The sequence below is a fragment of the Piliocolobus tephrosceles genome, chromosome 6, assembly GCF_002776525.5.
Source record: "Piliocolobus tephrosceles isolate RC106 chromosome 6, ASM277652v3, whole genome shotgun sequence".
NCBI classification, from domain to species: Eukaryota; Metazoa; Chordata; class Mammalia; order Primates; family Cercopithecidae; genus Piliocolobus; species Piliocolobus tephrosceles.
Window position 1 is genome coordinate 3,154,484 of NC_045439.1, and position 13,160 is coordinate 3,167,643.

The window sequence follows — 13,160 nt, forward strand, 5'->3', positions numbered from 1 at the left end:
TCCTGGCACTGGGTGAGTTTAGAGCCTTCTCCTGTGGCCTGGACTTTCAGGATCCCAGGTGGGGGTGTGTATCCCAGACGCAAACTCTCCCCTCAAACTCTGGGGACTCCCAGACCTTCACCTGACTCACAGTGTGTGCTGCAGCTTCCTGCTTTTTTGAGAAAGTCTGCAGATTATTTCAGTCTTTCTGTTCAGTTCCTGCATTGTTTCTTGAAAATAAGTACACAATGTTCATCTCACCACATTAGTTTGTCCTTCCAAGTGGTAGAGGTATGCTAGCAATGCCTCTAACCTGCCATCTTGGAATATAAGTTTGATTTTTTTAATTCTGGAAACTTATTGAATCTCTTCATTACTTCCAACCTTTTTCGGTGGAGTCTTTCGGGCTTATTAAAGACAAGAGCATATAATATGAAAAAAATGTTTTAAATTTATTCATTACTATATGGACGACTTCTATATTTTATTCTTGCCTAACTATTCTGTCTACATTCCCCAGTGGTATGTTGAATAATATTAGTGATGGTGAGGATCTTGTCTAGTTTCTAGTCTTAGAGGAAAATAAAATTTTCCTCATCGAGTAGTATAATGTTAAATGTGGGTTTGTGATATTTTGTCTTTATTGTGTTGAGGTATATATTTTATGCATAATTTGTTCAGATTCTTTATAATGAGAGTGTGGTGGATTCTGTCAGCGGCTCTTTCTGAATCTACTGATACGGACATATAGTTTTAGTCCTTCAGTATTTTGATTTAATAAATCACCTTTTTTTGTACAGGTTGAAACTTCATTGCATCCTAGAGATAAACCACATCTGATCATGGTGAATTCTATTGTTAACGTGCTGTTGAATTTTGTTTGTCGTCACTCTTGAGAGTTTTTGAAACTATGATAATCAAGGATATTAGCCTGTAATTTCATTTATTTGTAGTTTCTTTTCCTTGCTTTGGAAATAGGGCCTTCCAAAATAAGCTTGGATGTATTCCTTCCTTTTTATTTTGTTGGAAATTTCAGTAGAGATTCTAGTTTTTGTTTTTGTTTTTTTAATAAAATTCAGTAATGAATCCATGAAGTTCTTGACTTTTCTTTGATTTGAGATGTTTGAAAAATCACTGACTCAATCTCTTAACTCATTGGTCTGTTCCAATTTTTGTTTGAATTGGAGTCTAACTCTGTTGCCCAGTCTGGAGTGCAGTGGCTCAATTTTGACTTTCTGCAACCTCTGCCTCCCAGGTTCAAGTCATTCTCCTGCCTCAGCCTCCCGAGTAGCCGGGACTATGGGACTCCAGGGGAACACCACCATGCCCAGCTAATTTTTGAATTTTTAGTAGAGATGGGGTTTTGCCATGTTGGCCACACTGATCTCGAACTCCTGACCTCAGGTGATCCACCTGCATCGGGCTCCCAAAGTGCTGCGAGTACAGGCATGAGAACCACGCCCAACCCAGATTTTTTATTTCTTGGTGGTTCAGTTTTGATAGGTTGTATGTTTTTTAAAATTTATCTATTTTAATTTATCCTTAACCAAACAGGTCCTAAAATATTTGCAAGATTACTCACAGGAAATCTATTTATGAAGGAAGTCTTTGTTATACTGAATACTTATGAATTGGCGGAAGGATGAATTATTCAGGGCATATTATTAAAAGAAAAACAATAACAAAAACAAGAGAACCTATTAATATTTCAAAAAGTGATTAAGTGACTTTGTAAAAGTAAATAGAAAATAAAAGGAGGGAGTGAGAGCGGATAGGAAGGAGGAAGGCAAGCAATGATTAACTGTAAAATTTTCACTAATAAAAAAACTGTCATATTGAAGAGGTGCCTCTTAGGCAGGTTTTTGATGTTAACCATGTAATATTCACCATGAACAACCTTGTAGAACACACAAGAGCCCCCTCAGAGAATCCACCTCCCTTGGTCAGGTCCCCTATCCAGTTGCCTTAGGGGGCTAGGAACCTTCCCGTGTTGTTCTCTGGTTCTCGCTCCTGAGGACAAAAAGTGTTTCCTCCCCGAATGAATAGAGAGGTCCCTGGGGAGGGAGTCTCTGGCAGCTCATTCTGCACCTGCCCTGTGGAGGGTTTTTGATGCGCTCGGTGCTGGTTTCTCTCACTGTGTCTTTCGCACAGTAATACGTGGCGGTGTCCGAGGCCTTCAGGCTGCTCCACTGCAGGTAGGCGGTGCTGATGGACTTGTCCGCTGAGATAGTGACATGCCCTTGGAAGGACGGGCTGTATCTGGTATCAGAATCACTAGGATCGATCATCCCCATCCACTCCAGGCCTTTCCCGGGCATCTGGCGCACCCAGCTGATCCAGTAGCTGGTAAAGCTGTATCCAGAAGTCTTACAGGAGATCTTCAGAGACTCCCCGGGCCTTTTCACCTCTGCTCCGGACTGCACCAGCTGCACCTCGGCACAGACTCCTGTGGGGGAGATACAAAATTTGAATTGGGGCTCCTTTCTCCCCATTCTTTTCTGTGACCTCAGCCCCTGGGCAGGACTGACCTTGGAGAACAGCCAGGAGGAGGGCGAGGATCGCAGTTGACCCCATCGTGGTGGAGGACAGAAATGAAGCACTGAGAAATGAAGGACAGAAAATGAAGCACTGAGATCCCCAGCTGGACGGTGAGGGAGACTCACTGTGGAGGGGAGCCCTGGGTTTAAGTGGGGAGGCCGCCACTTGAATTTGCATAATTGTCACCCTGCCCTGAAGGGAAGAGTCTACAGGGTTTATAACCCAGAACCTCAAATGCAGAAAAAGGCTGGCCTGAGCCTCCTGGGAGGGGCAGAATAATGTCTCAATAATTCCTTACATCCTGCTATTGTCCCTCTCCACAATTTTCCATGTTTCTTTGAGACTCATCCCAGGGCCTCCCTTCTTCCACCCTTCTCTGTGACCCTGTGAAGGTGATTAATCCAGATGAAACTATACGTGTTAAAAAATGAGAAATAGAGCCAAGAAAGGCCATGAAGAGAAAATTCAAATGCACATATGCCTGATAACAAGAAGTACCAAAAAACTACTCTCTCTTCCCTAGCAATTTCACACAAGTTGGACTCAGGTCTTGGCACCAAGCAAGGGCAGGACCACCTCAGGCCTTCAGCAGTCCTCAAATTGATTAACTTGCCAGACCTTCACTCATATAAAATCACACAATTTTCCTGGCCATTTTGTCTTCTAGATTTCACACTCTGCCAATTCCACATGAATAGGAAATATTTGTTTAGGTCTCTGAATTGCTGATGGACCTGAAGGGATCCCCATTGCTGCACCCAACTCCTGGCAGTGCTGCTTTAAGTCCTTTGTGTCAACCCCAGCACCTTCTTGTTTAGTTGTTTCATTCTTTAACTTTTATTTTATGATACCAACATTGCTTGGAGGAGGCCCTTAACTATCCCCTTTGTCTGCCCCATTTTCTTTTGAACCATTCTCATTTCCTTAGTACCTAAAAGATCCAAAGGAAAAGCCAAGGCGACACAAACTACACCGGTTCTAAAGTGATACAGGATCTGGGATCCAGTGCACCAGGAACATCCTACTTGAGGTTGGGATCAGAGACAGCCATCTGTCATATGTCTGTTGTGAGCTGTGGGTCCGGCATCCTCCCAAGCATTATCCTCTCATCTGCAGCACAGGAAGCCAGAGAGGCTGCTACGTCAGTCACTCTCACAGTCCATTGGCTAACGTTGTTCACAATCCGATGAAATCAATGATATCAATCATATCACCAAATGATGCCAATTTCCACCCCTGGGCTACCTTCTGTGTGGCTATATTATGCATTGTGTGTTGTTTCTGGACAGCTGTCCCCTTTGGTGGTGAATGGGAGTCCAGCAGCCTCGGCTCACAGAGCACAGTGCAGGGCTCGATGTACATCTTTTTACTATTATTTTAGCTATCACAAATATGAATTGCATATTTGGGTTGTTCTTCATTACTTTTACATTTGCTTATTCAGGGAACAACTCCTAGGAAGCTGTGTCTGTCATTTCTAAATTCCTTGGATTACTTTCACTTCCTGCTCCTTATTGGAGCGCACACGCCATCTCCTGCCATATGATTCTGTAGCCATCTGGGCATTGACTGTCTTTTATCCCCACACTTTCTCATCCTTTGATATTATAAGCAATCCTCTAGCCATGTGTCAGAATTCAGGAACTTTCTAGCATTCTCCACCTCTCGTGTAATTGTGTTGAGTGTCCCAAGACCATCCCCAGGCCCCATAATCAATAGAAATAAAGGACTCAAGTCAAGCTGTTATTCTTATGGGTGCAGCTTTATTATAGCAAATGAATATGAATTAAAATGAGCAAAGGCACCAGGGAGAAGGCCCTGAGAATCCAGGCACAAGCTCCCAGGTGTTCTTTCCCTGAGGAGTCTCTTGTCCCCAGTTCCCCCAGCAGAGATGAATGACACCATGTGTGAAGTGTTGTCCACCAGAGAAGCTCACATGAGTGCTGGGGCCCAGTGCTGTTTATGGGGCCCATCACAGAGGTGTGTGGCACCTGCACGACTGACCTCCAGTGCTCAGACGCTGACCCCTTGAGCAATAACAGGCATTCACCATAAGTCATTATGAAAACGGCTAGTATAGTGTGCACCCAGGCTACACACAGAGAGACACAGACAGACACAAACAAAAATACATTTTAACTAATAAAATAATCATAATACTAAGAGATAAGAGGAATGTTTTGGAAGTGATTGCTATGGTTATGACCTTGATGGTGTTGATAACTTTGCAGATGTACATGGACTCCAAACTCAATGAGTTAAGACTGTTAAATCGTGAAGTTTTACAGACGTAAACCTTACCTTAATCAAGTGCTTTAATAACACTACCAGGAGTTTTCCAGAAGTCAGATATCATCTCCCAGGAGCTGAATATGGACCTGGCATGAGAAAGCACATTTTTGGGCATTTTCAGGGTTTGCACAACCCAAGACTGCTTGGTAAACACTTTGCTGTACACAAGTCCAGGTGAGATGGAAACAGGCTGTTAGAATAAAAGGCAAGGCTCAGAAGAAAAGAGAGAGGAAGTGGTCAAAAAGGTATGACCCCATGTAGGGTCAGTGTGGATGGCAGGCACTGCTGAGACCCTATGGATGGAGAAGAATGTGCACCAGGGGCAGGAGGAAAAAAAAGGCAGGGGGATTCTTCCTGTCCCAAAGCAGATATTTTACGGAGGGCATGGGCAGGGGCATGCACAGGCACAGGCGAGTGCCATGGAGTAGGGGAGACATTGGGGTATAGACCCAGGACAGAGCATAAGAAATGCAGACTTTCCCAAGGCAGCAGGCACAGAAACAATGCCTGACAAGCCTCTATCTTGGGCTTCCATCCATATATCTAAGATAAAGTTAACTGGTTTTCCCACTCCGTAGAAATGACTGAATCTCACAGTCATTTCTGAAACACAGTTATTGGTACTCACAGGTTCTGGACAAAATGTTGACATCCCAAAATACACTAGTATAGAAAAAAATAAGAATCTGCTTCTATCCAGTTTGCAAGTATTCAAGAGCAATTCAAGAGATTCTGACATTAGATTTATGCAAATATATGGTAACAATTTATCTCCTCAAACTTATACTCTGATAGTAATAAGAAACAAGTGACAACAATTGGCATTGTATTATTTCTATCTACAATCATGGTAATTTTTGAGGCATGATAACCTAAGTGTCCTAGTTCTGAACCCACATTTAGAACTGAGCAGCAATCACTGGCAGCAGAGGTCCCCCACATGGAGACACACCTGACTCAATACAGCTGCACCTGGGGGTCTCTGCAAACTCCGAGGTGTGGAGAGGCAGCTCCCACCTGAGACAAGTTGGATCAATCTCTGCTCCTTCTCTGAGGAAGGTGAGGCTTAGTGTGTGGAAAGGACCAAATCTGCTCTACTCAAGATCTCTGCACCTGAACGAAACCAAAGAATGATCACCATGTGGTTTCAGCCTGGATTGAACAATTTCTTAGGAGAAAAGCAATGCTCTGCAAAATAGCCACTCAGAATTAAGAAATAATGCATGTATTCAGGAGAAAGGTGGACATTACAATTGTTTACAGACTGTTTTCTTGATCTGCTGTGTCATCTGACAGAAGAAAAATCATGGTTTCTATATAAAAATGCATAAACTGTATGTTTCCCCTGAGACTGCATCTCCCATTTCTCCAACATCAGGGAACCCACAGACCAGGCACCCAGCTGCTGTTCTCTGACATCCATCACCCGGTTGATGCAAAGACACATGTCCTGGGAGCTCCTCCCAGACGGTGATTACACACAGTGGAGATTCTAAGGCGTGGCTGCTGCTGGGACACAGGAGTGACCCCTGATGGGTGGGTTTGGCCAAGGGAGGCATCAATGGCTTTACTAGACTTAGAGTGGACCATGGCGTAATTAGGAGGTTTGATCAGAGTTCCCTGATTTCTCATGTCTTTGTCATCAGATCTGTGTCCACGTCCAACAGTTTCCACAGCCTCCCTGGCCTCCTGTGACATCTTCTCCCTCAAACAGTGATTCATTCCTTAGGGGCATATGAGAATTTTTTTTCTAGTAGTAACCTTTTCCAATCCAGAGGCCTCAGTAGTAGGCAGAGAACCATAAATACAGAGAGGCTCCCGGGAGAACGCATTTGATGCAGAAGAAGCCACAGAGCCTGACAGGAAAGCAGCCCTTGAACTCCACCTGCCCCTGCCCTGGGCTGTTCCTGTCTCCTGTGGGTGCTGAGTGCCCCCTGCAGCCAAGCCACCCCCTGTGTCCTGCAGGGCAGTCTGTCTGAGCCCACATGGACTTCCCATCACGGTGTCTCCTGCACAGTTTTACGCTGCTGTGTTCTGGGTTCTCAGGCTGTACATTTGCTTGTACAGCATGTACTTGGTGTTGTCTCTGGAAATGGTGAGTCTGCCCCTAACATAGCCTGCATCGTGTTGATGAGTTTCACCACACCATATAACTGCAACCCATTCCAGCCCCTTTCCTGAGGCCTGCAAACCCAGTGAATCTCATAGCTACCAAAGGTGAATCAAGAGGCTGCACAAGAGAGTCTCAGGGGACCCTCTAAGCTGTACCAAGTCTCCCGCAGACTTTGTAAGCTGCACCTCACACTGGACACCTGCAAACACAGACATTCTGGTTAGAAACTGTCACATATCCACTATTTCTTTCACCAACATCCACTTGGCCTCCCAAGACGTGCTGGAACTCAAGGTCCAACGTCACCTTTGAGGGCCTTGGTCTACTGTGAAGTCATGACACCTGTTCTGCCTTCAGGAGTCTGCAACTGTGGGGAAGGGTCAGGAGAGTGACTTCTTACTTATTGCTCACCAGTCCTGAGTCACAGAAAATCAAGTGGAGAGTTTCACATGTTTAAGTCTATGAAGGCACCAAATAATCTGAAAGAATACAATAGTATACATATAAGGAATGATGAAAACAAAAGTAACAATTTAAATGTTAAAAATCACATAAAAATCACTGGCATTTGGATTTAATTTTCTTTGAAAAATTAAAGACAAATATTGTAAAACTGCTATTTTTAAATCGTCTGGGAGTATATTCTCAATTAGCCTATATACTGCCAACCACTGTGTGTTTGTGTATTTGTATGTGTGAGAGAAAGAGAGAGAGAATACAGACACAAGGAGAAACACAAAAAACAAGATAAATCTTACATAAAAGTATTATACTTTATAACAGACTTGAATAAGGTGAGCGATATTGTCTTTAATGGTCACATAAGACAGAAGCAACTAGTTGTTACACTAGATATAATTATACACATATATAAGTACCATTTTCTAATTATATTATACACACACCTCAGCATAGGCATAGTGTAGAGTATCTAATGGTGAAATGTGAGGGTGACAGGAAACTCGTTCTCCAGTTTGGGCCCTGTTTTCATGAGTCTGAGTGCCCTTTGTTGGTCCTGGGCCCCTCTCCAGGGAACTTTGTGTCTGGGATCACACTGATGTCTTCTCTGTTCCTTTCACAGTAATACAAGGTTGTGGCAGTTGGTCACAGAACTCAACTTTAAGAAAGTTTGGTTCTTCGACATGGATCTGGAGATGGTGACTGAGCTCGTGAGGAGTGGGTTAGAATTTGTGCTCCCTCGTGACCTATGCCCCTGATCCACTCCCTTGACTGAGGACTGGCGGATCCAGCTCCAGCAGGAAGCGCTGGCTGTGATGGAGAATCCAGAGACAGCACAGGTGAGGGAGGGAGGGGGTCACTGAGGGCCTCATAGGCCAATAAATGACTATGAAACACAGTGGTCGGTGTGCATGGGTTCTGGAAAACACACTGAAATTCCTACATACTCACATTTTGGTAGGAATGAAGAATTCACTTTTGTTCAATTTGTGAGATTACCAGACAATTCAGTAGATTCTGAGAATAAATTCAGGCACATATATGGTAAACTTGCAACCAAATTAAAAAGAAACTACTTTCAGGGGAATGGACATTGGATTGTTTTCTTTTACTATAAAGAGGGTGATTTTCAGAATAGAAGTGAGGCATGATAGCCTAATGGCATCCTAATTCTGCAATCACAGTTATATCTTAGGAGAAATCAGAGGCCGTGGAGGTCACCCCTCCTGAATGAGAAAACACCGGAGTCTATAAAACTGCACATGGCTTTTCCACAGGCTCTGAGGTGTGCAGGACCAGCCCCTAACCCACACTCAGGAATAGTCAAAGTCTGCTCTTTCTGTGGGGGAGGTGATGCTGAGTGTGTGGAAAGGTCCAAACTTACTATACTCTAAATCTCTGAACATGGACAGAAGCGAAAAATATGAAATACATGTGGACTCACTCTAGATTCAACCATTCCTCATGAGAAAGGCGATTCCATGGTGGGACCCTACACAGAATTCAGGAATTCATTGAGGGTAATTGTAGAGATTATAATTATAATTATTTGCTGACTGCATGCTTGCTTCTCTATGTCCCCTGAAAGAAACAAGTAAAATCATGGTTTCTATATAAAAATCCATCAACAGTGCCTTGTCCCTGAGAATGCACCTCCCATTCCTCCAGCATTAGGGAACCCATGAACCAGGCACCAGCTGCTGCTCTCTGAGGTCCATCACCTGGTTTGTGCCAAACACACGTCCTGAAAGCTCATCCCAGACAGTGAGTGGGCGCAACGGAGATGAAAAGGCACGTGGCTGCCGGGCACATGGCGGATCCCTGATGGGCACCTAGAGCTCAGGGAGGCCTGATGGCCTTGCTGGACTTAGTTTGGACCACATGGTACTTAGGGAGCTCCATCAGACTCCCCATTTCTCCCTCACTGCTTGTGAAACTTGAATCCTGGGCGGACAGTGTCCACAGCCTCACCTGGCTTCTTGTCCCCTTTTCTTTCTCCATCTGTGACACCTGCTTTAGGGGTGTTTAATAGTGGTTCCTCCTATGGTAATAAACTTTACGAACTTAGAAACCTCAGTAGTAGGCATATAACTGTAAATATACAAGGCCCTCTGGAGAACTGTTAGATGAGAGGAAGCCAAAGACCCTGAAGGAGAGCAGCCCTTGACCTCCCCCTGCACCTGCCCTGGGGCTGCCCCTGTCCTCTGTGTATCCTGAGCACCCCCTGGTGGTTCCATACGCTCCTGCAGGGAGGTTTGTGTCTGGGCTCACACTGACCTCCCCTCACTGTGTCTCTCACACAGTAATACACGGCTGTGTCCTCAGCTCTCAGGCTGTTCATTTGCAGATAGAGGGAGTTCTTGGTGTTGTCTCTGGAGATGGTGAATCGGCTCTTCACAGAGTCTACATAGTTTTCTCACTTCCATCATACTTTATGTCAGCCACCCACTCCAGCCTCTTCCCTGGAGCCTGGCGGATCCAGTTCATCCTGGTGCTACTGAAGCTGAATCCAGAGGCTGCACAGGAGAGTCTCAGGGACCCCCCAGGCTGGACCAAACCTCCCCCAGACTCCACCAGCTGCACCTCACACTGGACACCTGCAAACACAGAGACATCCTGGTCAGAAACTGCCACACATAGTCCCAGTTTCTCTCAGTCATATTCACGTACATTCAACTCCTTCCCCATGAATCACCTTTCAAAATAGCAACAAGGAAAACCCAGCTCAGCCCAAACTCCATGGTGAGTCCTCTGTGTTCAGTGTTGATCACCGAATGGAAACACCTGAGAATTCTAGGGCTGGAGCTCCCAGAGCTGCAGGGTCAGGGCTGGGCTGCTTTTCATCAGCAGAGGGAGGGACCTATTTGCATGTCTCCTACTGTATAGCAAGCTCTGGGGTGGGACACCTGAGGAGAGGGCAGGACCCAGAGCAGATGAGGTTCTGCAGGAGTTTAGAGATATTGATACAATTTTGGAAAATGTAGTTTCTTATTATAAATGTTTTGTGATAAACTCTTTAAACCTATAATTGTATTTGTAACTTTTATTTTAAAATAGTTTTACTGAAGTACAATGGTCCTGTGACAACTGCATATATTTAAACTTATCAGCAATCAATCATCTTATTTAATTTTTACATATGTGGAGAAATCATGATATGTATTTTCTATGTTATTTCCATGTTAAAGATGGAAAATTACCAGCAGAAGCACAGATGGGTGGTACAATGTTCCCAGAGATTACATTTGGTCAGAGTGAGCCCAGATACCTGGGTCTGTGCTTTTCACCACTGGGCCTGGCTGCTCCCTGAACCAAGCCCAGCACAGTGTGGGTCACCCCAGTGACATTTTCAGAATTTCCTTCCTGTAATGAAAGCATGGTGAGATGTGTATGCACTATTGTGTTTACCTAATGAATGTAAAGAGAACACATTTTATGCAGTTGTATTTTCATAAATGTCAGACATTCATGTTAGTGTCTATTTTTCCATGAATCTGTACTGAACAAATTATCCATTCATTGATTTGTAATACTGTTATTGAGGCATCATTACTATACAGTAAATATTTCATAAAATGTGTGGTTTAATAAGTAACTCAAGCCAATCCTGGTGGCACACAATGGTAGTTTCAGCTACTTAGATGGCAGATGCAGGAGGATTGTTGGAGACCAGAAGTTGGAGGCTACATTGAACTATGATCCCACCACTGCAATCCAGCCTGGGTCACAGAATAGGACCACATCTCTTCAGAATCAAACAAAACAAAATGTAATTCCACTCACGCTCACCTGGGCATCCACAAGAAACATTCAGAAAATGAACAAATAAATGACACTTAAACATTTCCTTCTGTTCCTCTGCAATTCCTTCTTCCCTCGCCATGTTCTGAGTCAATCCTTCATAATGAATACTTGGTTTTGAGTTTCAAGAATTTACTATATGGGAATTGTATAGTATGTGTTTTATTTGTGTGGCTTCTCACTCATCATAACTACTTGTGATGCAACCAAGTTGAGCATCAACGATGTATTGATTCTAAGGATGGATGTTATTACAGTAAATTAGCATGTCATTATTGTTTATATATATATATATATCTTCTTGATATTTGTATCATTTCTTGTTTCTGAGTATTACACATAGAGGTGCTACTTAGCATGGAGATGTAGGCATCCCATAAAAAAATGTGTTATTCTTACAACAACACTGAACTTACTAATCTGCAGATTAGCTGAGGTAGGAGAATCGCTTGAACCTGTGAGGCAGAGATTGCAGTGAGCTGAGATCATGCCACTGCACTCCAGCAAGAAGAGAGAAACTCCATCTCAAAAAAAGAAAAAAAAAAGAAGAATGAAAAGAATCAGCCAAGTGTAGATGTAGATGAAGAGCCCTGGAAACCTAGCTACTTGCTACTCAGGAGGCTGAGGTGGGAGGATTCTATGAGCCAGGAATTCAAAATTGCAGTGAGCTATGATCACACTACAGTCCAAACTGCACAGCAGAGTGAGACACTGTCTCAAAAAAAAAAAAAAAAAAAAAAAAAAGAATTAAGAATTTTACACAATTGTAAAGCTACTCAAATAGAAGAAGTTAAACTGCACATCCTCACGTCTCCTCTGACACGTCTGATATTTTGAAGAAGACAGGTGACCTAAGACCTTCAGAACAAGCTGATGATCTCAAATCATGAAAAACTTCTACACAAGACATTGGACCAGAATCCTCCTCCATATCCATATTATTCTTTGCTTATAAACAGTCTTCTCATTTTCGGCAGACCTGGCTGTTGTCCACCCATATGGGAGTCTTGTCTCATTTCTTACTCTAATACACGAATTGATGAGTAAGTCTTCAGACTCTATGTTTAGGCCTGACTGCTGATAACTTAAGACTCTTTCTTCCATCATCTCTTCCTTTTAAGCATACAAGGTAAATCTAGTTAGAAATCACAGGAGCTCCCTCTTTGATGCTAATTTGACCTTGAAACCCCACAAAAGCCTTCCTGTAAGTAGGATGCTCTCCCCAGCCCCCCACAAAACCATGATAAAAACCCTGAGCCAGTCTCCTTCCCTGCTCTACCAAGACACTTTGGACCTTCATAGGAGACCTGCCCTGCTCTCAGCAGACACCTCAAGGATGCAGGTAACTAACCTTTCCATACTCACTTGGTGTGAGTGTGTAGCATAAACAGATTCAACATCCACAGAACATTTTAGTCGAGATCTCTGCATTTGCATGGTGTCAGCTACAACGGATGCTGGGAGCTTGGTGTCACGGCAACTTCCAAAGGACGTGCCTGCTCCGTAAGTTAATTCCAGGACACAGTTGGACGTGCCTCCTGGGGTTTGAGAAGCTCCCTTCATGTACTGAAATCCTGTCATTATGTTTTTGTATTCTAGTGTTTCCCTAAAAATATAGCAAGATTCAGATTCATTCATGTGTATATTCAGGACACTCTGATTTTTATGTATTTTATTCATCTCTCTACCACTTTTTGTACCAAGTTATACATTTTAAAAGTTACAATATTTTAATGAGGTGAAATTAGCAAATAAGAATCTTTACATAAAGTGTACAATTTTACAAATATTGACATAATCCTCACTTTTACTAACAGAGGAAAAATAAATTATCCTAGAAATTTCCTTTTGCTCTCCTGTAGTTTCTCCTTTCTACACCTTCTTTTCTTGTACCATGTCCACAGTCAACTACAGATCTTTTAATGTAATTTTAAGTTCATTTTTACTTTATAGAAATTATAGAAGTGGAATTACATGT

General features: G+C 43.2%; 1 pseudogene and 1 gene segment (V, D, J or C); both read right to left on the bottom strand.

Annotated features, from left to right (window-relative positions):
* Positions 1-1,575: 1,575 nt before the first annotated feature.
* LOC111528280 lies at positions 1,576-2,668 on the bottom strand. The segment is given in 2 exon segments: positions 1,576-2,425; positions 2,508-2,668. Coding segments are annotated over 2 exon segments (519 nt in total).
* Positions 2,669-7,997: 5,329 nt separating this feature from the next.
* On the bottom strand, positions 7,998-10,210 carry LOC111528282 (annotated as a pseudogene). Its single transcript, XR_003306967.2, has 3 exons — positions 10,077-10,210; positions 9,659-9,978; positions 7,998-8,191 (listed from the first exon to the last, which is right to left on the bottom strand). The product of XR_003306967.2 is annotated as an immunoglobulin heavy variable 3-7-like (transcript).
* Positions 10,211-13,160: the final 2,950 nt, after the last annotated feature.